The sequence below is a fragment of the Nyctereutes procyonoides genome, unplaced genomic scaffold (assembly GCF_905146905.1).
Source record: "Nyctereutes procyonoides isolate TBG_1078 unplaced genomic scaffold, NYPRO_anot_genome, whole genome shotgun sequence".
Lineage (NCBI taxonomy): Eukaryota > Metazoa > Chordata > Mammalia > Carnivora > Canidae > Nyctereutes > Nyctereutes procyonoides.
Genome location: NW_026575146.1, coordinates 22,778,077 through 22,800,905, shown reverse-complemented (window position 1 = coordinate 22,800,905; position 22,829 = coordinate 22,778,077). Strand labels below are relative to the sequence as shown.

Genomic DNA, 22,829 nt, shown 5'->3' with positions numbered 1-22,829 from the left:
CACTGGGTGTTATATAAGACTGATGAATCACTGAACTCTACTTCTGAAACTAATAATATACTATATGTTAATTAATTGAACTTAAATTAAAAAATAAAAATAATAAAAACATAAATCTGGGAAAAGAATAGAAAATATGTAGTAAAATAGTAAATTTAAATTAAATGTAAATTAAATATATTTGAAAATTGTGGATGTTTTCTTGAATAATGTATGTAGTTACATTGCTGTGCTTTCGTTTTGTTTTTATTGTTCTTATTTATTTTATTCCCCAAAAGGATTTATAACAGTAACAGTTTTTAGTCAAAATGAATAATTATTATCAGGGAGAAAGAATTGGAAACTGATAGGAGAAGCACTTTAACTTTGATATAATATTTATGATTATGCATAGTATACCATATAGCATTATCATTGACAAGAGTTTAAAATTTAGGCATGTTAATGTCAAAAATATTATAAACAAATTTATGAAGACAAATTATAAAGTAAGAGCTAATTTGGACAGATATGAAAAATGATTAATGTTATTAATAATAGTACTATTTAGATTAATAGGGAAAAAAAGCTGGTCAGCTATGTTAACAGACGATTCAAAAATGAAAACTGAAAATGGCCAATAAAATTAAAGATTTAAAAATTGAAAAAAAATCTACTGGAGGACTGTTCTAGTCATTTTTTAAAAAGCAAAGTGAATACAATATATGGACATCCTGAAGGAAAAAAAAAAAAAGAAGCAGCAAGTCTCACTTACTTGAGGTACATTGTTATTTGCAGACTACATGGCTTAGAACAAAAAGGTTTATATATTTTTTATAGCCAATTGGTATTTTTATATAATTTAAATAATCTTGGATAATTCCCATTATCTACTTCATTTAGTCTAACATATGGTAGCATTTATTATATTTTTTAAATTATGGTTTACTGATAGTTTACATAAAGTCCATTCTATGTGGTATAAAATTAAACAATAATTAATGGATGGATACAGCCATACAACCTTCACCACAGTCAAGAGGGAGGTGTCTCCCATCAGTTATCAAGTCTCTCCCGAACCAGGATGGGAAATATCCCCTCACCGGGGTCTTGTGAGTACCTTTGTAGTAAACTTTTTCTTCCCATTCCAGCCACTGATTTGATTTCTGTTCCTTATGTCTTTTCAGGAAGTCATAAATTTTGAATAACACACTAGATATTTAGTGTTTTTATTCTTTCATGTAGGATAATGGTTATGAGACTTTTTGTATTGTTGCATGTATCAATAGTTTGTTTCATCATATGGTTTCACATTTGTTCATACATTCACCAATTTGTGGAAGTTTTGCTTGTTTCCAGCTTTTGTGTATTATGAGTAAAGCTACAGAATCATTCATGGACACCTCTTTGTGCCAATGCATGTTTTTAGTTTTTTTGGATAAATAACTTACATATGGGATTTCTGGGTGGTATATGAAATGTATGTCTTATTTTATAAGGAACTGCCAAAATGGCCTTTTTATTTTCCACTAGCACTGAATGTATAAGAATTCCCCTTGTTTTGGGCAGCCTGGGTGGCTCAGGGTTTAACGCCGCCTTCAGCCCAGGACCCAGGATCGAGTCCCATGTCAGGCTCCCTGCATGGAGCCTGCTTCTCCCTCTGCCTGTGTCTCTGCCTCTCTCTCTCTCTCTCTCATGAATAAATAAATAAAATCTTTAAAAAAAAGAATTTTCCTTGTTTCACAATGAGAGTGAGGTATTTTTTTTTATTCTAACACCAGCTAACACCAGCTAAATAAATGCAAAATGTGACTATATGCCTATTTCAGTTATGGACAAACCTATGTGAATTCTAAATAGAACACGGCCAAATGAATTCAGCTGTGCACTTAAAAATGCACTTTAAGGGCACCTGGGTGGTTCAGTCAGTTAAAAGTCTGCCTTCAGCTCAGGTCATAATCCCAGAGTGCTATGATTGAGTCTCATATCAGGCTCCCTGCTCAGCGGGGAGTCTGCTTCTCCCTCTCCCTCTTGTGTGCACACACATACACACTCTCTCACTCTTAAATAAATAAAATCTTTTAAAAAAGCTTTTTGATTAAGTAGGATTTGATTTCTAAATGCAAGATTGGTTCAACATTGGAAAATCTAATGACTTAATTCACTACTTTGATAAAGAGAAAATATTTTGTGTTATCTCAGTAGATGCAGAAAAAGCATTTAAATCCATTAATGTTTAGGATTAAAAGGAAATCTAACAAAGTAGGAATACTTCCTTGGTATTGGTGGTGATTGCTCCTTTATCATTCATGATTTTATTAATTTGAGTCTTTTCTCTCTTCTTTTTAATAAGGCTGGCTAATGGTTTATCTATCTTATTAATTCTTTCAAAGAACCAACTCCTGGTTTTGTTAATATGTTCCACAGTTCTTTTGGTCTCTATTTCATTGAGTTCTGCTCGAATATTTATTAACTCTCTTCTTCTGCTGGGTGTAGGATCTATTTGCTGTTTTTTCTCCAGCTCCTTTAGGTGCAAGGTTAGCTTTTGCATTTGAGTTCTTTCCAGTTTTTGGATGGACGCTTGTATTGCAATGTATTTCCCCCTCAGGACTGCTTTTGCTGTATCCCAAAGATTCTGGACGGTTGTATCTTCATTCTCATTAGTTTCCATGAATCTTTTTAATTCTTCCCTAATTTCCTGGTTGACCCTTTCATCTTTCAGCAGGATGGTCCTTAACTTCCACGTGTTTGAAATCCTTCCAAACTTCTTCTTGTGATTTAGTTCTAATTTCAAAGCATTATGGTCTGAAAATATGCAGGGGACGATCCCAATATTTTGGTATTGGTTAAGACCTGACTTGTGACCTAATATGTGGTCTATTCTGGAGAAAGTTCCATGTGCACTTGAGAAGAAAGTGTTTTCAGTTGTGTTTGGATGTAAAGTTCTGTAAATATCTGTGAAATCCATCTGGTCCAGTGTATCATTTAAAGCTCTTGTTTCTTTGGAGATGTTGTGCTTAGAACACCTGTCGATTGTAGAAAGTGCTTCATTCAAGTCACCAAGTATAAGTGTATTATTATCTAAGTATGTCTTAACTTTGGTTATTAATTGATTGATATACTTGGCAGCTCCCACATTAGGGGCATAAATATTCATGATTGTTAGGTTTTCTTGTTGGATAGATCCTTTCAGTATGATATAGTGCCCCTCAAAAGAAAGCAGGGGTAGCCATCCTTATATCAGATAAATTAAAGTTTATCTCAAAGACTGTAGTAAGAAATGAAGAGGGACACTATATCAAAGTAGGAATAGAAAAGAGATTCTCGATCTGATAAAGGTATATATCAATATTTATAGAAAAATATTATACTTAATAGATTTTACATGTATTCTCTTTAAGATTAGGCATGTGACAGGATAGCTACTCTCACCTCCTTTTAATGTAATATTGGAGATTATGATCAATAAAACACAGAGAAACAAATGGGAGTAAAATGGCTTGAAAGAGGAGAGACAAAACTCATTATTTGCAGATGATTTGATTCATTTAACTGGAAAAACTAATAGAATCATTAAGTTTTTAGAAGTAACATAATTCAACAAGGTTTCAGTAAGGTTGCTGCATGTAATATCTAGTTACAACAATCAACATACTAGTAATAACTAACTGAAATTAAAATAAAAATAAGATTTCCTTTATTATAACAAATAACATTTAAAAGCAGCTAAGAGCTTAACTAAGAAGAAGGAATAATTATGGAGAAAACTTTAAAGCTCTAATAAAGTGCATAGAAGATCTGAATGGTATTACATACCCTTTCTTTTTAAATTTTTTTAAAAAATTTAAACTCAATTAGCCAACATATGGTACATCATTAGTTTAGAATGTAGTGTTCAAGAATTCAGTTGTATATAACACACCCTGCCCTCCTGAATACCCATAACCCAGTTACCCATTGAACAACCCTCATTTTGTTCCCTAGAGTTAACAGTCTTTCATGATTTGTCTCCCTCTTTGATTTCTTCCCATTCAGTTTCCCCTCCCTTCCCCTATGATCCTCTATGCTTTTCTTTAATTCTCCGTATGAGTGAAACCATATAATAATTGTCTTTCCCCAATTGACTTATTTCACTCAGCATTATACCCTCCAGTTCTATTCACATTGATATAAATGGTATTTACTCTTTCTGATGGCTAATATTCATATATATAATGAATATATATAATTAATATAATATATATAATAAATATATGATCTATATCTATATCTATATATAACACATCTTTATACATTCATTTGTCAAAGGATATCCCAGCTCCTTCCACAGTTTGGCTATTGTGGACATTGCTGTTACGGACATTGGGGTGCAGGTGCCCCTTTGGATCACTATATATCCTTTCATAATTTATGACAATATAAGAATGCCAATACTTCACCAATTTATAAATCTATTGCAATCTTAATCAAAATTACAGCAAGATTCAATAAACTTATTCCAAAAAATATTTATTATAGAAAAAAGATACATAAAAGGCTAAGTCAACTTTATATTTTCTCTATCAGAGATATTAAGATATTAAGACATTAAGATATTAATTAATATTAAGATATTAAGACACATAAACTACAGAAATAAAAACAATGCAGCATTGATTCAAGAACTAAAATAAAGCCAAAAGAATATAATTGAGAATTCAGAGATAGATCCATGTATATTTGGGAACTCAATATATAGTAATAAGGCACCATAAAACCCTGGGGAACATATGGATTACTTGGTAAAATGTTTAGGGAAAATTGGATCTCTATAGTGAGAAAAGGTGAAATTATATTTCTATTTAAACATTCACACATCTAATGATTTAAATATCTAAATGTGAAAGGTAAAACTATAAATAAATAGGGGAAAAGGTAGAATAGGTTTATGACCTATGCTTTGGAAAGACTTCATAAAACTTGAAAAAACTTGTACAAAAAATGAGACAAAATTTGATGAATTTATTTTCATTAAAATTAAAGATTTATTTTTAATGAAGGACATGATGGCAAAGGTAATGGTCAATAACTGGCAGTATAATATTTAAATCTGAAAAATGAGTAATATGTTAAAAAAATGGACCTTGATTCTTGCTGTAACTCAGTCACTTAGGGCCTCTGTGGGTTTTTGTTTTGTGTTTTAAAGATTTATTTTATTTTATTTTATTTATTTATTTGAGAGAGAGAGAGAGGAGAGAGAGAGAGAGAGAGAGAGAGATTGAGAGAGCACACAAGTGGAAGGAGCAGAGGGAGAGGAAGAGAGAATCTCAAGCAAACTCCATGCTGAGCATGTGGAGCTCAACATTATGACCCTGAGATCATGACCTGAGCTGACGTCAAGAGTCAGGCACTTAACTTCCTGAGCTACCCAGGTGCCCCAGGGCCTGTGTCACCCTTGTGCCTCACCAGCTCTCACTGAAACCAAATCTCTGTGAATGAGGGTGGGTGCTTGTATTTACCTAAGGCCACTTCATGTGATAAAGATTCAAAATGAGGCCACCAGTTGAGAAGGATTATTGTGTATACTGTTCTGGAGACTTAATGTAAATTTAGTTGTGGGTTATTATTATTTATCTATCCTAGAGCTCATGTGTTTCCTCAATAACTATATGATTTTTCCTTAATTCTGGATAATTCTAGCTATTATCCCTTCAAATATTCTGTGTTTTCAAATCTCATTGTTCTCTCCTCCTGTAACTCCTTTTAAAAGAATATTTACACTCCGTCTGTCATCTAAAGTCTCCTTCACATTTTTCATCCTTTCAACTCTGAGCTGCATTCTGACTGATTTCTTCACACCTGTCTTCCAGTTCATAAATTCTCTCTTCAGCTGTTCCTAGTCAGCTCTTAATTCATCAATTGAAAGTTTGTTTACTGACTCTTATTTCTATCTTCACCATGATTGTTTTCAATCATACAGTTCTTTATTATAGCAGCTAATCCTTTTATTATATTCCTAGCCATTTTAAACTTACTGATCTGAAGACCATGTAGTTGTCTGCGGTGTCCAGTACTCACTCCATTTATGCTGTATGTTGTGTCCACTAACTCTAATTCACAGGAAAAGGTCCAGAGATGACCTTCAGCAGAGCGTATCCCTGAGGGTCCTGCTTTTGTGGAGGAGTGGTTCAGGGGTCTTCGGTTTGCTCTAATGGGTGCTTTGGGAATATTAGTAGCTGAGACTCCTTTTTTTTTTTCTAGTTAGTTCCTTGATATGGATTTCCTTGTATTCTATAGCATAAGCGAAAACTGCAAATTCCCTCTGGGCTGTCCTTGGTTATGGTATTGGAGGTGATTTCCTCACCTCAGGCTGAGATATCTTGTCTCCCTGGCATCAAAGTGGCCTTCCTCTCCATGCTTCACTCAAATCTAAACGTGTGAATCTTCAGACTTTGGTCAGTTTTCTTGGCCCAACTCCCTTTATCATGAGACCTCACGTTCTCACCTTCTATGTTCACATAGCGACTGAAACCCAGGATGTCCCCTAGCATACACACACTTTGCTTTGACTGTGATTTCCTTGGGCAGAAAGTGATGTCATAACCTTGTCACTCTGGCTTTCAGTTCCTTTGTCAGACTTGTCTCTCTTTTCCTGAAGCTCAACTGTATGTATGAACATGGCTCATCCAACCTCAGAACATAAGTCCCTTCAGGAGTCGCTAGCCTAGATTTTGCAAGAGCAGTGGTGAGGTCAGTACCCCTGCTGCAGTGGACAGCATACACACACTGTCATGGATGTCCTGATTTTATTCAAGGAAAGAACTCATCCCTGTTCCTTGTATTTTGTCTTTCTGTCTCACTGCCTTTCTGGGAACTTTCCACACACATGGTTATCACAGGAGCAGCGATAACTGGACGTATGAAGTTTTTTGGGCCCCATGGTAAGACTAGAACCTGCAGGAAACAGTGGCTGAAGCCTAGTAGCTTAAGTGAGATGAGATTTTGCTGCTGTTTGTTTTGTTTGTTTTGTTCTTTTCTGGCTGCGTGGACTTGATAATTAGAAACACATGGTTCCCTAAGAGAAAGAAGAAAAAAGAAAATGTTCCCAGGGGCGGACACAGGTGATGATGACAGGGTGCTGGCTTCTGCTTCTCCTGACTCCAGAGTCTTTTTTTGTTGTTCAGCTCCTTTGGACATTACAGTAACCATATAACCAAATGCCTTTCTGCTTAACTTGTCCCTGAAAGAGTTAGTCACATCCCCTGAGGGTTCTCACAGCTCCCTCCTGGCCCTCTAGGCAGAGTGGTCAGGGCTCTGCCTTTCTCTGTCTTCACCCCCAAAGGGCACCTGCACCCCAGGACAAACAGCTGGGGACATGCAGCTTGTGTTCCACCTACATGGATGAGGATCCGACCTTTGCAGGTTGAATTCCTAGCCAAACTCAAATGAAACTCTCAGGACTAAGAGCTACTGTGTTTATCCCCTGGATGTTGGTGCTTTTCCTAATGGTTTAGAGTTTGGAAATAGAAATGCCTCAGCCATCTGAAAGTGATTTTTATGTTGTTTGAAGATAGGTTCTAAGAAAGGGTTATTAATGTTGTAAGATGTCATTAGTATGAGATTTGTAGCAGTGTTTTGCAGACTGAGGTATTTAGAGGAGATAAACCTCATTTTTTTTTATCCCAGATGCGTGTGGTTTATTATCATTGTCTCTGATACAGTCCAGTTAAAGAGACACTTTAAAATAAGTTTGACATATGTCCATGAGGGGAAGATTATTTAGGGACTTGTGAATAAGTGATGTTTTGCTACAATGTGAAATATGACTTTGTTTTAGGCATTTCTTTGAAATAAGAACTAAGTTCTTCTTCCAAAACAATAAACATTCTCAGATCTGAATTATAAGATCTGAACTGTAAACATTAGTCCATTACTCTCAGGATTATGTAAATTGTATACTGGGTCTGAAAATTGAAGATTTTTATCTGTATCTGTCCCTCATCTGTTTGGTCCTACAACAATTCTAAAGTTTTTGAGGGTGCCCCACACGTCTGGTTCTGGTAGGTGCTTTAGGGGCATGAACAGAATAGCCTGAATGACTCCTGACTAGGTAATGTCATCCCAATATTGATCCCAAATGGAGGTAGAGAGAGGTGACTCACCTTGCAGCCTATGGCAGATATGTGGTGAAAACAAAGTCTTGACTCATGTCTGTGATCGTGATCATCATGCTGAAACTCTGGAAGGGACTTAAAGTTTTAATCAGGTAATGAAATCCTAGATGCTTCTCTGCTTGACTTCTTCCAAAACAGGGTGTCTGTATTAATTTCAATATCATCATTACTATCAATAGAGACATGTTCCAGGCAGGGCATCACACTGTGCTGCCAACACTCAGAAATGGTGCAGTTGTTATTTTAGCATTTCTTTTTTTTAAAGATGTATTTATTTATTCTTGAGAGACGCACGGAGAGTGGCAGAGACATGGACAGAGGGAGAAGCAGGCTCTCTGCAGGGAGCCCAATGTGGGACTCGATCCTGGATCCTGGGATCACACCTTGAGCCAAAGGCAGACGCTTAGCTGCTGAGCCACCCAGGTGTCCCTATTCTGCTTTTCTGATGTTTGACTCAGTCATTTATGACAGCAAAGACCCATCTGTGTCAATCAACATAAAAATGTCATCCCAGGAGGCTGTTGACAGATTGATGATCCATCTCCAAAGATATTATTGGGACATCTTGAACCTAACACTCTGTAAGAAAAGAAAAAAATGATTTGTGTAAAGCTGAGGGGATCTAGGGGTACATTTCCTGACAGGGTGTGAGGTGTAGACGGCAAGGAGCTGCAGGCACAATGCAGTGTGTGAGCCCAGCCTGGGGTCGCAGAGTCCATGGGGACTGCACGGCAGACGCAGTCTTGTGGCGAGCATCGATGTCAGCACGTACACTCAGGTCTAACAGTCAGTGTGACTTCACGGCTCCCCAAACCCTGACCTGGGCTCTGCAATGGACAGATGTGTTGGTGTCAGGAGGGGGCGCCTTTGGGAGGTGACTAGTCATGAGGTAGGGCCCTCAGGGAACTCTTTGTGCCCCAAGGAGAGCCTGGAGCACCCCACGCCCTTCCTGCCATGGCTGCTGCTCTTGGTCCTGTGCACCCTAGACTGAGTGACAATGCTTGTAGTTCATCAGCCACCCAGTCTGCGGTACTTTGTCATATGGCCTAGGGGTGTCGGGAAGTTTCTGGAGCACACGCATGACAAGCTGGAAGATGTCCAGGCCTTCCTCGGTGGCCCGCCCAGCCCAGGGCCAGGTGCAGAGAGGGGGTTTGTATAGCTGCCCCCTCAACCCCGCCCCTCCACACGATGTCAACTGACCCCGACATTGCTCTGGATGGGGCAGCAGACCCTAGCTGGGGGCCCCACAGCCGTCTGGTGTGGGCCACCTGCTTCTCCAGGGTGTGACTTGAGGAGGGGACCCCCGTAGCCCAGGATGCACACCTTGCTGTCTCTTCTTCTTCCTGGCCAGGGGTTCTTAGAACTTCTAGATCTTTCACAACAGAAGCAGCCAAGTCTTCTCCTGTTGACTATTTTATTACAGATTTTTAAACATTTCCAAAGCAGAGGCTTTTAAAAATCAAAGGCCACAAAAGTACACACTGCTCCTTATTGCATCGCCCTCCACGGCCGGCGGGCTCGGCATGTCCCGCCACGGCCCGACCGGAGGTGCCGCACCCAAATGTGGTGAAGATGTCGAAGCAGCATTTGTTCAAGTATCACGACTGCACTGAATTACCTCAGTGTCGGGGCAAGAACAGCCTACAGTGGAAGGGGAGGGGGGGCCACCTGCCCCACACACCCGCAACCCAGATTGAAAAACCCTGACTGCAATACCAGAGGCCCACACAGTGCTTGGGACAAGTGATCTGGCCCATGTTCTCCAGGGGGGCACAGATTGTGCTGCTCTGATCAGAGGTGAGGACCCTGACGTGGGGCTGTTGGGGACGCGGCGAAGGTCAAGCGGCAGCATCGCCAGGGCGTGGGTGTCGATTACGTCATCTGATGAAGAGCAGATTCAAAGATCCATCCAGGCTGTAGATCATAGGATAGGTCAGGGTTGTGGTGGCTTCTTGGGACGAGAAGAGTAGAGTTGATTGGATTTGAAACCACGCTGGGTGTCCATGGGGGTGATTTGTGTAATGTTTCAAAATGCAGAATTTTGGTGCAGACCCGAGGTGACCCGAGGCACAATATCGCAGTAGTGGACCAGCATTGGGTCCCTATGGGAGTGGCAGGTGAGGCCCTCATGCACGTGGCCACCTGAGACCTCTGGGCTGAGAGCCTGTGGGCGCTGCCTGGATTTGCTCCCCAGAACACAGACCTCATGTCCCTGAGTAATGGGGCAGGTGGGCCTTACCAGCTGGCCCCTGAGGACCAAGGGGGAAGGAAGAGGGCCTGGCTCCTTGTCTGACTGCACCCCCTCCCCGGGCAGGGCAGTGGTGGGAAGCCAGAGGGAGTGGCCATCCTGTCCTCTCCTCTCCTCTCCTCTCCTCTCCTCTCCTCTCCTCTCCTCTCCTCTCCTCTCCTCTCCTCTCCTCTCCTCTCCTTTCCGGGCCGGTCGACCCTGGATTCCAACCCAGGCACCGCCAGCATTAGAATAGCAGTGAAATGTAGTTCGTGTCAATCAACGATAAGTAAAGTGCCTGCTGTATACACATTTAATGCATTTTGTTCTGTGGTCTAGAAAATTGCAAGTGAGGGAAACTCAACACTGTGAGCTCATAGGATTCCCAGCTCAGGAAAGTGATTGAACCGCACGGTATTTTGTTTTTGTTTGCAGCTGGCCTCAGCCGCCCTGGACGGCAGGCTGCAGCTGTTCATAGCGGACGGCTGACCGCTGGCCGGCGACCACGGCGGGGGGCCCGGCGCCACCAGGACTCACGTCCCTCCCCTCCTCACACTGCTGCTCACGCCCGGCAGTGCCCCCCGCTCCTCCAAGGGTCACCCCTACTGCAAGAATGGAGTTGGCATCCGGTACTTCTGCACAGAATGTGGGCAAGTTAAAACAGAATGTTCTTCAATAGCCTGTAACCTAGTGTTTGTTTCATAACAGACTTTGCAGGTGGGAAGGGGAATCCACGCTAGGAGGGTGGGTGCTCAGCAGTGGGCAGCACTGCCCCAGGCCTCCTGACGACCTGCCCCGGTTCTGCTCGGTGAACAGGGGGCTCTGCACAAGGTTTGGCTACTGGGCCTTTCCTCTCAGTGGAGGCAGAGTCTGAGGATCCCCAGGATCGCACACAAACTCCCCAGCCACGAATGGCTGTTCTGGAGATGGACAGCAGGTATCCGCCCTCCTAGGGCCCAGAGCCAAGTCTTGTCTTTCTGGGGTCCCAGGAGAGTCAGGATGCTTCTAGAACAGGTCCAGATGGCCAATGACCAACAGCACACGATGCCACAGGACAGAGCCTCGTAGGGCTGGCTGGACCGACCCTGGACCGACCTTGCCCCTCTCCTGCCCACAGATGTGCTCTCACTCCCCTTCTGAGAAATAACAGGTGGGCCTCCGGCTCCACATGGGAATGTCCACGCATAGACTAATCAGAAATATACATGCTTTCCTTGCAAAGTTTTAGCGAGACAACATTTTGGGAAAAACTCATTTTTATTTTTCTAACATTTGGAGTTATTTAATCTATGTATAGCAATTCTACTATCTCCCTTTGTTAAAATTAAATTCTTTTGAAACCAGTTAAAAATAGGTAAATGGAGCGTTAAATGGACAAGTAAACCCATAGAATGTTATTTAGTGTTCTTAATTCCAGTTACAGCATTTGAAATTTTTTTTCATATTATTCTTAATTCTGGCAAACTACACATAACATGAAGAGCACCATCTGAACCACTTCTAAGGACACAGTTCAGTGGTGTTAGCTGTGTCCACCCTGCTGTGCAGCCGCCACCAGCATCCATCACTAGAACCTCCTCATCTTGCAAAACGGAAGCCACCCCCACTAAGCACCGGGTCCGCTTCCCCACTCGGCCGCACCCTCCTCCTCTCTGTGCCTGGATTCCCCTGTGGAGTCGTCCTTTTGTGACTGGCTCATGTCACTGAGCATAATGTCCCCAAGGTCTATCCGTGTCATAGCAGGTGCCGGGATCCTCGCCGGGTGATAGACATGCTGTTCATTGTCCATCCGTCCATGGCCACTTGGGTTGCTTTCACCTTCGGCCGTTGTGACTGTTGCTGCTGTGAATGTCAGTGTGCAAGGATCTGTTCAAGACCATGCCTTCTGGACTTTTGGGAAAACACCCAGAAGTGAAATTGCTGGATAATGTGATAGTTCTATTTTTAATGTTCTGGGGAAGCTTTGGTGCCAGCAGGTGCACCAGCATTTTGTCTTTCACATGCCAGTTCCACGTGTGATGTTTGTGGTGTTACGTCTTCTTACATATCGCCTTCATTTTTTTAATAGAGATTTTCTCTAAAGTAAGTCTTGATTCCAGTTGCTTCAAATGTGACTTTGAGAAAAAGATTTTAAATGATTGAATGTCAATAATAATAGCCAAATATTTTAAAGAAAAACTAATGTGTTAAAAAAAAAATAAAACCCCAGACATTAGAAAGCTTTGTCAGGGACAATGCAGGACAAAGTAAATTGGAAAAGCTGTTGCTGAGGTGAGAGGCAGGAGGAGTGGGAGTGTGGGGGGCAGAGCCAGGGGGCCACTCGACTGTGGTGCGGGCACTGGGGCCATGCTAGTCTGACTTGCTGAAGGTGTGGGGCATCGTGTTAATGTTTTATGTGTGTTATATAGTGATTACCAAGCAATAAGCAAGTGCACGGTGATGTCAACATGGGTGGTTCTTCTACCTTCATCAGAGAACATTAATAAAAATAATGTATTATATAGCACTTCTCATTTTAATGTGATTTCACTTCATTACCCAGTTTTTATGACAATGCAATGAGTTCAGAAGTTACTATTAGTTTTATTTTCCAAATACTTGACAAAAGCTACATCATAGGGAGGTAGTGCTGGAATTGTGTCTTGGAAAACCCATTTGAAGGCATTCTTTTCACACACAAAGTTGACAGACTGCAGAGGAGCTAGCCCTCACCAGGGTGGGTGGGAGGAAAGGGCTGCCTGGCCTCGGGGGCAAGGCTTCACCAGGTCAGAGGTCGCCAAGGTGGGGCACGGTGCTGCAGAGGACACCTGTCTGGGGGACGGGCCAGGGCAGGGTAAGGTGGGGTCCAGAGGTGGCCTGCCCTGGGGCTATGAGAAGACACTGTAGACGACCACCAGCAATCTCAAAAGTATCCTATTGAGAGGGTAGGTCAGCCCGTCCCTCTTCCTGATCCTACAGCAATGATCAGAGGGAGTGTCCTTCATCCCACAGGTAGGAAGACTGAGGCTCAGCACTGCTTCCTGGGATGGCCCTGTCAGTGTGCCCCGGGGTAAGGGGCGCTGACCTCCGGGCGAGTCCTGGCCTCCGATGGAAACGGGGGCCGAGATGCAGGTCTGTCCGGCCTGCTCCACTTTCAGTAATTAGGATGCTGGGAAGATTCCCTTCTGGGATTTGGATGATAAAATGATTCATATTATGTGGCGTATGTCATGGGGCTTACACGCTCTTGGCACACCCATGTTTTTGTAGACAAGAAAGCAAGAATGTGATTGAGGCTGCCCAGGCCGTGTGCAGAGGGGTGGTCTAAACGAATTCTGAAATAAACAGTTTCTGTCATTTTTGACATTCTGTGTGAGGCATTCTTTTCAGATGCAGGGTTTTGCTTTTCATTAGTGCAGCAGAGCTGACTTCATGCTTCAGACTTTGGGGGAAGGTGCCTGGGTGTTTCGTAGGGAAGGTTACTACTGTTTTGCAAATGATTGATTGTCAGGTGGAGAAGCTGATAAAATCCGTGATAGGACCTGGAGAGCCGTCCACATGGAGGAGAGGCTTCACGCGGGGAGCACACAGCTCAGCCTTTGGAAGGATATCTTTTCCAGATACCTAGCAGGTTCTTGGCTTTGATTCTATTAAATTGTATAAAATTACCAGCGTGCAGCTGGTTTCGATCTGCAGGAGTGGAAACGTCATGTGGTTCAAAGGAGGGAATTCGTGCTCACACTAACCCTGCCTTCCTGGCCCATTTCCCCTTCTCCCTGTCTTCCCTCCCACAACCATTGATATAGGGCTAACTTTGTTTCAGGCCCTAATTAGAAATAACCTGTCAGCTTGTTTCCTCTATATATTCCCAACTTGATTTTTTTTTTTTTGCTATTATTAGCTTCACGGTCCCCTCTGAGCACCTGGAGCTGCTGACACAGGGCATCTGGGGAACTCCCTGGGGCCCAGTTTTGTTTGGGAAACTCCTCAAGGGAGTGACTGCCAGCAAGTGGTGGTGGGCTCCACCGTGGGGTTTGGGGCGCGGGTGTGGCCCTCAGGCCAGGAGAGCCTCACGCTCATGACCGAGCCTCCTTGTTTCATACACACTACTTCATCTGAGGTGTTTAGCAGAGGATTGAAAAGCGAATTGAGGGAACTTGGTGCCTGTCTTTTCCTGGCATGTGAGCTGAAGTTAACAGCAGGAAGAGTGAGGTTGTGCAGAGAAGGTGGGCCTCACAGGAAGGCTCCAAAGGAAGAGGGGGACGGGCGGGGAGGGGCAGTGGGATAGCGTCCATGGAGGCAGGTGTGCACCCTCGTGAACGTGGGTGTGGGTGGGCCCGAGCAGGGCAGCTCCTCCTCGTGCATAGACATGAGCCCAGGATTGGGGCAGGGAAGCCAGTGCCCCGGGACCCAGGTTCTGTCCAGATCGGCGTCCGTGCAGTCTGTAGTGTTCTGGAGGAGATGTTTTATTCCTCCGTTGGTGCTGAGGTTTTTAATACTGTCACCAGAGGAAACAGCTCTTCTGTTCACTTTCTGAGGGAGTGTGTTGGGTGGAGTCCACGCTGACCGGCATGGAATCCAGAAGCCTGCTAGCTGAATGGCTCGTATCCATCCGCTGCTGACAACCATGATGTGAATGCGCGGTCCTGCACCTGCAGATATTAGGGGCCATTGTCATTGTCCTCTGAAAAGCTGCTTACGTGGAGGAGTTCCAGGTTGAATCACAAAATCAGAGCTACACAGTGGATGAGAAGGCAAGGATGAAGACCTTGTTACCTTTTCTTTCTGCAGTGCAAGATTCAATAAAGATAATCTCCACATTGGGCCTTGGCCCTCATAGGCTGCCATGCTGCCCTCATCTGACATGGTGCTTGGTGGCGGCCTCTGCTCTCCAGTCCTCGACTTGTCACCATTTATTGTCTTGTGGGACTCCCTGGGTTCTCAGTGCCCTCCTGAAAACACCCAGACCCTCAAGTCTCCTCTGGGTCCTGCATCCTGTGCTCGTCCCTGCAGCCTCTCCGTATGTGACCCTCTTCATGGAACACCCAGCAGCCATTGTCATCCAGAACACACCGTGTTTCTGTGACCCTCAGGTATTTACTAGCCACCAAGAAAACACTAAATTTTCTACTAAAACTCTGAAACTGCTTTCAGACATGCACCGGAAGTGCCCGGCACGCCAAGCCACATTCCATTGTCAGTGGATCAGCCTGGGCGATCCAAATGCATTACAAATGGATGAGAAAATATGAAAATAAAAGCTTTACTAAGTGAAACCATACTCATTTTTCTTCTACTGTGAAATAAATAAAATAATATTTTTCTTTCGCAGATATGGAATGAATCCATGCAATTTGCTGTGGTTCTTTTAAAGGAAACTATACTTTTAAAAATTTGGGGTAGGAATAGCTGAGTTAACCATTTTTATTTCTGAATGGAGAAAAAATATTTTGCTCCTCAAAAGACGGCATCTTGATCAATATGCAAGCCACAGGGTGGGAGGAACAGACCGTATGTGCAGTGCAGTGTGGACACTACCTTAACAATAGGCTTGTTTCCACATAACATGAGCTACTCTAATTGGTAATAAAAAGACAAATAACCAAAAATGGGCAAGACAGGTGAACAGGCACTTCATGAGGAAGATACACGACAGCAATATGAAAGGAAAACTTGCCCAACTGCATTCCTCACTAAGGAAATGCAAGTCAAAGCAACAGGGAGAACCTGCTACCCAGTGGCACCTTGTGCGCATCCTCGGCTGGGATGCTGTCCGCCTGGAACGCACTGGGCCTGGGGAGGGAGCTCCAGGTGCAGTTTGCAAACATGTTTGGAAGTCTCTCAAAAAGTCCACATACATCAACTCTGTGTCCCAAATTCCTCCACTGGGTATTTATCTAAGAGAAGGTGCGTGTCTGTAAAGCGCCTGTGTGAGTGTATCCTCCTGCCCGCCATCGAGGAGTGGTGCTTACAAGCAGCAGACCTCAGATACACACAGTGACAGTTTTGCTGAGTGAAGGCACTGGACAGAAACCAGTACACAGCCTATGACTCAGATTATAGGACCTTCAGGAATAATTGAAATCAAGAACAATAAAGATCAGGTTGTGTCAGGGGCTGGTCTGGACAGAGTCTCAGGCCAGATTCTGGGAGACGGGTTTGTCTGCGGCACAGGGAGGCTCCCTGAGGGTATGTGTTGCAAACAGACCCAGCCCTGTATGTAAATGACACCTCACACGAATGTTCTTAAATATTCGTATTTCTGGTAGTGGTTGGGTCATGACATCATGACATGTGACAGACCAGTGAGTCCAATTTTAGTGCTGGGGACCTGACGTCTACACTACTTCACTTCCTCAGCACGGTGTGCCAAGCGCCCATGGTGTTCCAGGCCCTGTTCTGGCCCGAGAGAGATAGCAGGCCTTCCCGTGAGCATGAGCGAGGACCGGCTTTCTTCCCAGGGCCCTTTGGCTGGGCTTGTTCACAGAGAAAGACAGACAACTGTGGCTTTGCCTCATGGGGGTCTTTGTAATGAGGTTTGAATTTTCCTAAAGGCCCACCGCTCAGACTTAATTTAGGCTTTAATTCCACCAGGTATAGATGCAAAACCATAGAGTGAGCATTCTGCAAGTGAGGTAAGAGATGTAGACATAATAACATATTTATGCAAAGGGGAAACTTTACATATTGACTATATATCTACCCCAATATGCAAACACCCTTTAAGTTTCTTCTTTTTTTTTAAGATTTTATTTATTTATTCATGAGACACACACACACACACACAGAGAGAGAGAGAGAGAGAGAGAGAGAGAGGCAGAGACACAGGCAGAGGGAGAAGCAGGCTCCATGCAGGGAGCCCGACGTGGGACTCAATCCCGGGTCTCCAGGATCAGGCCCTGGGCTGAAGGTGGTGCTAAACTGCTGAGCCACCCGGGCTGCCCCCCCTGTAAGCTACTTAAATGCCAGTGCTGTGTTCCCTTCCTTGCTCCTGTTGCTCAGAGAGCACGGCAGTGTGTGCACACGGGCTCCTTCCCATGTTTCTTGTCCCTCAGTTTAGTGTGTTCACTAAAGGGTGCTGCATAGACACATTCGAACCTGTCTTCTCCTCCGTCCCAGGAGTGGCTCTCGGGCGGACTGTGAGCTCTCTGTCCCCATGTTCTCAGACACCCTGCTCTCTGCCCGCATGGAAACTTGCTTCCATCCCTGTCACCAGGGGCCTGGCCGTGCGACGTCCCGGCAGGAGGTTTGGGTGTGGGTCATACCCGTGGGCTCTCGAGTATTCTATTCTCGAGTTTTAGTTGAAACTCTTCGCTTTTGGGTGACTTTTGGCGAGGGCAGTAAGAAATCCAAGTCATTGGGTTCCTTTAACATTTCCCGTAACCCATGAACAGATTCCCTTGTAGGTGAATGACATTGCTTGTCTGCTGCCCTCTCCTGAGCCCCAGTCGCAGGTCCAGGCCTACTGAGGAGCCTTCCTGTCGCCTCCTGCTGTCCTCCTGGGGAGGGTGCTTGTCCCGCAGGGTTCCCATGGCCCAGGGGTCCTGCCCTTGGTCCAAGGCCGGTCCTGCCTCTGTTCTCTGTGGGAAGTTCTCTGCCACGAGGGAGCCTCTGCTCCCTGCTTCTCCCCAGCAGGTCTCCAGAATCCTGGTGTCTGGTGCCATGTGTCTCACAGCCTCCTAGAAGTTGTACAATGGCCTTATTTTGGTCCTTCTGTTGATACATGTAATAAAAAAAAAAAGGAGTGACTTTGGAGCTAGGGTCCCGCAGGGGGCTGTGATTTCTCCCCTGGTTGCCTGCTCCCTGCCAGGGGACAGGCCTGCTCCTCCACCTGCATCTCGGGGGGCCTGCACCCCGCCCCTGCCCACCAGGCCTGGTTGTGCCCCTTCTGCAAGAACCCCCACCCTCAACATGTGTGAGTCCCCGGGGGCTTCTCCATCCATGGGCCCTCACTCTGTCTGTCAGTGGGGATGGTAATGTTGGTGATGATCTATGATGCCAACATTCTTATATCGATTTTTAAAAACCACGCCAGAATTCTCACCTGTTAAAAATATAGGTGACACCATCTGTATGTCTCTCTCTCTGCTCCGCTTGAGTACAGAATTATTGGTTGGATGACCAGACTTAACTCCCTGCTCCTGCGGTGCCATGTGTGTCCTCCTTGTCTTCTCCTCGTCTTCCCGTGGGGACGCCCTGGGCCATGGTTTTCTTCTGGGCAGCGAGGTTGTTTCTCGATGGGCATGTATAAAATATTTAGCTTTGCCTTTGACTAATTCTTACTTCCTGTCTTACTACAGTAGAGCAACTACTATTATTATTTGTATTATTTTCTAATATTAGATGTTCTTGCATGAAATTTATTATTGTGTAATTTTCTGATATTAGATGCTCTTGTAAGAACTTCCTTCCTTCCTTTCCATCCTCCATTTTCATACACTAGCCATTTATTTGTTCTTCACACAATCTTATAATGGGTGATTATTGTATTAAGAGATTCTTAAGTAATGGTTGTGTCTGAGGACAAAACATTAAATTGGTTTATTAAATGGTACTGTAAGCTTTTAAACAATTGGGGAATCAATTTAGCAACATATTTTGATTGCATAACCATAAATATATGTTTTGTGACTTTTCAGGTTCTTATTATCAATTAAGTAAAAGTTCATATTTTCATAATTACTAATTTGCTTACAATATGAGTAATTTTACAAATTTTAATGCATTTTGTTTTCAACCGTCCCTTAGGATGCAAATAACTTGATTTCATATAGAAAAATCATTTTCCTGATGTTAAAAAGTCTATTATAACCTGGAATATTTTACCTTCAGATTCATTGGAGAATTACCAATATTTGTTTTTGCCCTAATGAATAACTTTTTGGTTAAAAAAGGACATTAATGGGCACCTGGGTGGCTCAGCAGTTGAGGGTCTGTCTTGGGCTCACGGTGTGATTCCGGGGTCCTGGGATTGAGTCCCATGTCAGGCTCCCTGCATGGAGCCTGCTTCTCCCTCTGCCTGTGTCTCTGCTTCTCTCTCTGTGTCTCTCATGAATAAATAAAATCTTTTTTTTTTAAAGGAAATTAATTAAGCTAACAAACCAACAAAATATTGCAGCTAAGGTCTGAGGTCATCTGTTCAGCCAGTTAAGAGGGTTCTCTCCGAGGTGGACGGGCGCCGCGAGCTCTCTTCCTCAGAGGAAACGTTTGGTTTGAAGGGGAATGTTGTAGGAAGGGGTGCCCGTCCCCACTCATCACCTGCTGCTATGGAATGGAGAGTGATCTATATAAGAAACGGTTACTTAAAGAGATTAGTTACAAGCCTATCAGATTGAATTTAAGATGCTTGAAACCAGGTACCCCACTTAACAGCCTCAGAGGAAGCGCCTCACGCAAACGCAGAGTTGCTATCGTGTTCCTGGCTAGTGAGGGGAAGGAACAGACGCTGGTTTATCTGATCCTGTGGATCGGACACACAAGGACGTGGAGGCAACACTGGTCCAAAGGATGATTACATCAAAAAGCCTTTTATTACTCAGCCATTAGAAACGACAAATACCCACCATTTGCTTCGACGTGGATAGAACTGGAGGGTATTATGCTGAGTGAAATAAGTCGATTGGAGAAGGACAAACATTATATGGTCTCATTCATTTGGGGAGTATAAAAAATAGTGAAAGGGAATAAAGGGGAAAGGAGAAAAAATGGGTGGGAAATATCAGAAAGGGAGACAGAACATGAAGACTCCTAACTGGGAAATGAACAAGGGGTGGTGGAAAGGGAGGAGGGCGGGGGGTGGGGGTGACTGGGTGATGGGCACTGAGGGGGGCACTTGATGGGATGAGCACTGGGTGTTATTCTATATGTTGGCAAATTGAACACCAATAAAAAATAAATTTATATAAAAAAAGTGCCTCTTATTGCAGATGACTCTGAGTCACAGCCATAACCCCTGGAGAGGAGCCCATGGGACATGACCTGTCCTGCCAGCAGCACCCATGGCAGCATTTGCAACAGGTGTGATGGGTGGAAGCCCCACCTACTCTGTCCACCGGCCCTCAGGTGCAGCCATGGGGGCGCGGGAAATTTTCACTCCAGAGACTGTTCCGTAAATCCTGAGACTCAACAATGCAGCTTTAATCACAGACAGAAGCTCTTCATGTCAAAACAAAAAATAAAATCCTGTAGAGCTAATGTCCACGCCAGATATTATCTGAACCACACATTAGTAAGCGAGACTAACGGTCTTTCTGTTTTTAGCTTTAGAGAGGAAAAGGAATCTGAGCATACTTTGAAATTTCTTACTATGATGCCTGGGCATCAAGGAGGTTTTATAAGATGTTTTGTAGAAACAAAAAAAGGATTGATAACAAGATTCTGGGGGCATCTGGGTGGCTCAGTGGTTGAGCACCTGGGGGTGTGATCCCGGAGTCCCGCATTGGGCTCCTTGCAGGGAGCCTGCTTCTCCCTCTGCCTGTGTCTCTGCCTCTCTGCGTGTGTGTCTCTCATGAATAAAAATCTTTTAAAAGGATAGTATTATCTTCCAAAGATTGTTTAGTTAAATGACATGTCTGAGGACTAAAGTACATGTAATTGAAATATGTTCATGTGCAATGACAAAGTTCACAAATTTAAATAAAAAATCCAACTTTGAAAGAGTGATGTGAAAGATGGCTTTCTCGTCATATAGAGTCAGTGCAGTAATTTGAATCCTAAAGAACGAAATTAGCAGAGAACGGGCGGGTTCCCGTGGGAGGGTTTCAGTATTTTAAAATATGAATTTAATAGTTCTACTGACTTAGACATCCTTTCGCATCATCCTAAGAAATTTCAACCGGTGTCAGTGAGAGAAAATGAAACATTGGGTTCATAGGATGATCACACATTTGAAGTCCGCTTTAGTGAGATCAGCTTTTCCAATCCTGTTTAATGACAAGACAGCCGGGCAGGGGAAGAAGGGAGCATTGTGTGCTCGGGAGAGCAGGCTGCTATTTCTCCGCCTGTGGTGACTGTCAGAACGAGTCGTTCCAAATCCTGAGCCAGGAGATGCTTGCAGCCAGTTTATTTATAAAGCCTGATGCAAAAGTAGGAGTTTTGCAAGAAAATGCTAAACTTTTCATTTAAAATTTGACAAGATTTTTGTTGAAAGTGTTGTTCAAACTCAGTATCTAAGGATGTCCCTAGTGTTTGGTTTCCTTCTTCAAGTTAGTAACATAAGCACGCTCCCCTGTGGACCCCGTCTCCCGTGGTCCTCCCCGATGCTTCCCTGAGGGCCCGGCCTTGCCCTCTTGGGAGGCCCTGGATGGTACAAACCAGAGCAGTTCGCTCCCGCCTGGGCCCTCACTGCCCGCAGGTCCCTCCTGGGCCAGGGTCCCAACCACCATCCCCTGAGCAGCCCGCCCTCTTCCCTCTGCCTGTGAGAGCCCCCAGGGCCTGCTGTCCTGAGCCCCCAGCCCCAGGCTCCCAGAGTCAGGCTGGGCCTCCCCTCCTGCAGCCTGAGCTCCCTGGAAGCCAGGCCGTGACCTCTGTCCTCAGCTCCAGCTGCGCGGCTGCCTCCTTCCAGGGCCTGAGCTGGACCCCTCCTGGGTGTGTGTGTGGAGGGCCCCTAGCCCACTTCTCCTATGAGCGGGACAACCCCCGGTCTTCAGACTATTTCCCTTTGAGGGACAGAACCCTTTCTTTAAAAAAACCACATCTCATTGTGCAAACAGATTTGGGAGCGGCTTGTGTTGCAAAGGGAGCGGGACCCCACACTGCGGCCTCTCCCACTCCCGCCCCACGCACAAGGCCTCGGGGGCCCATGGGTTCCTGGAAATTAAATTATCCATGTGCCCCAGCTGCTCTTGCTGGATTGCATGGGGCCTGGAGGCTGGAACGCCAGCTGCCTGACGTCCTACTGCGGGCGGGCAGTTGGCAGCCAGACCTCGGCTGGGAGCGCAGGGGGCGGGAGGCGGAGGCAGGTGCGGGCTGGGCGGCGAGCAGGGTGGCCCCTGTGGCTCTAGGCGGGGTGGCCGGGAGGCTCCATGCTGATGACCAGCCTTGTTCTCACATTTCCATTTTTTAAATAAATTTATTTTTTATTGGTGTTCAATTTGCCAACATATAGAATAACATCCAGTGCTCATCCCATCAAGTGCCCCCCTCAGTGCCCGTCACCCAGTTGTAATAGCAATGACATCAAACACCTTTGCGGGGCTCCTGGAGGTGGCACCGGTGTCTCGGTGTGAAGGCATCTGTCCTCCCAACGGTGTCCCGAGTCCATCTGACAGCTGCCGACGTTAGGCTGAGGAAGGGGCTGGTGGCCCAGGGTGGCAGCCCGGGGTCACCCCAGGGGGCATCTTGGGGGCCTTCCAGGAGGATGGGGGGCCATGGCCTTGCTTCAGTCACTGTGAGCCTTTCCATGTTTTCGGGATCCACGCAAAAGCAACAGAACGTGCGATGGGACCTCCCCAAGTTGGTCTGCACCTGCGGCAACTCAGGGTCGGTTCATG

General features: G+C 44.6%; 1 protein-coding gene across 1 annotated transcript in view; it reads left to right on the top strand.

The window, feature by feature from the left end:
• The window catches only part of WDR27 (WD repeat domain 27), a 218,575-nt gene extending 205,780 nt beyond the window's left edge, over positions 1–12,795 (top strand). The window contains 1 exon segment of the mRNA XM_055310420.1: positions 10,795–12,795. Within this exon segment, the coding sequence (XP_055166395.1) occupies positions 10,795–10,848 (54 nt within the window). The 3' untranslated portion in view covers positions 10,849–12,795.
• The last annotated feature ends 10,034 nt before the right edge of the window (positions 12,796–22,829 follow it).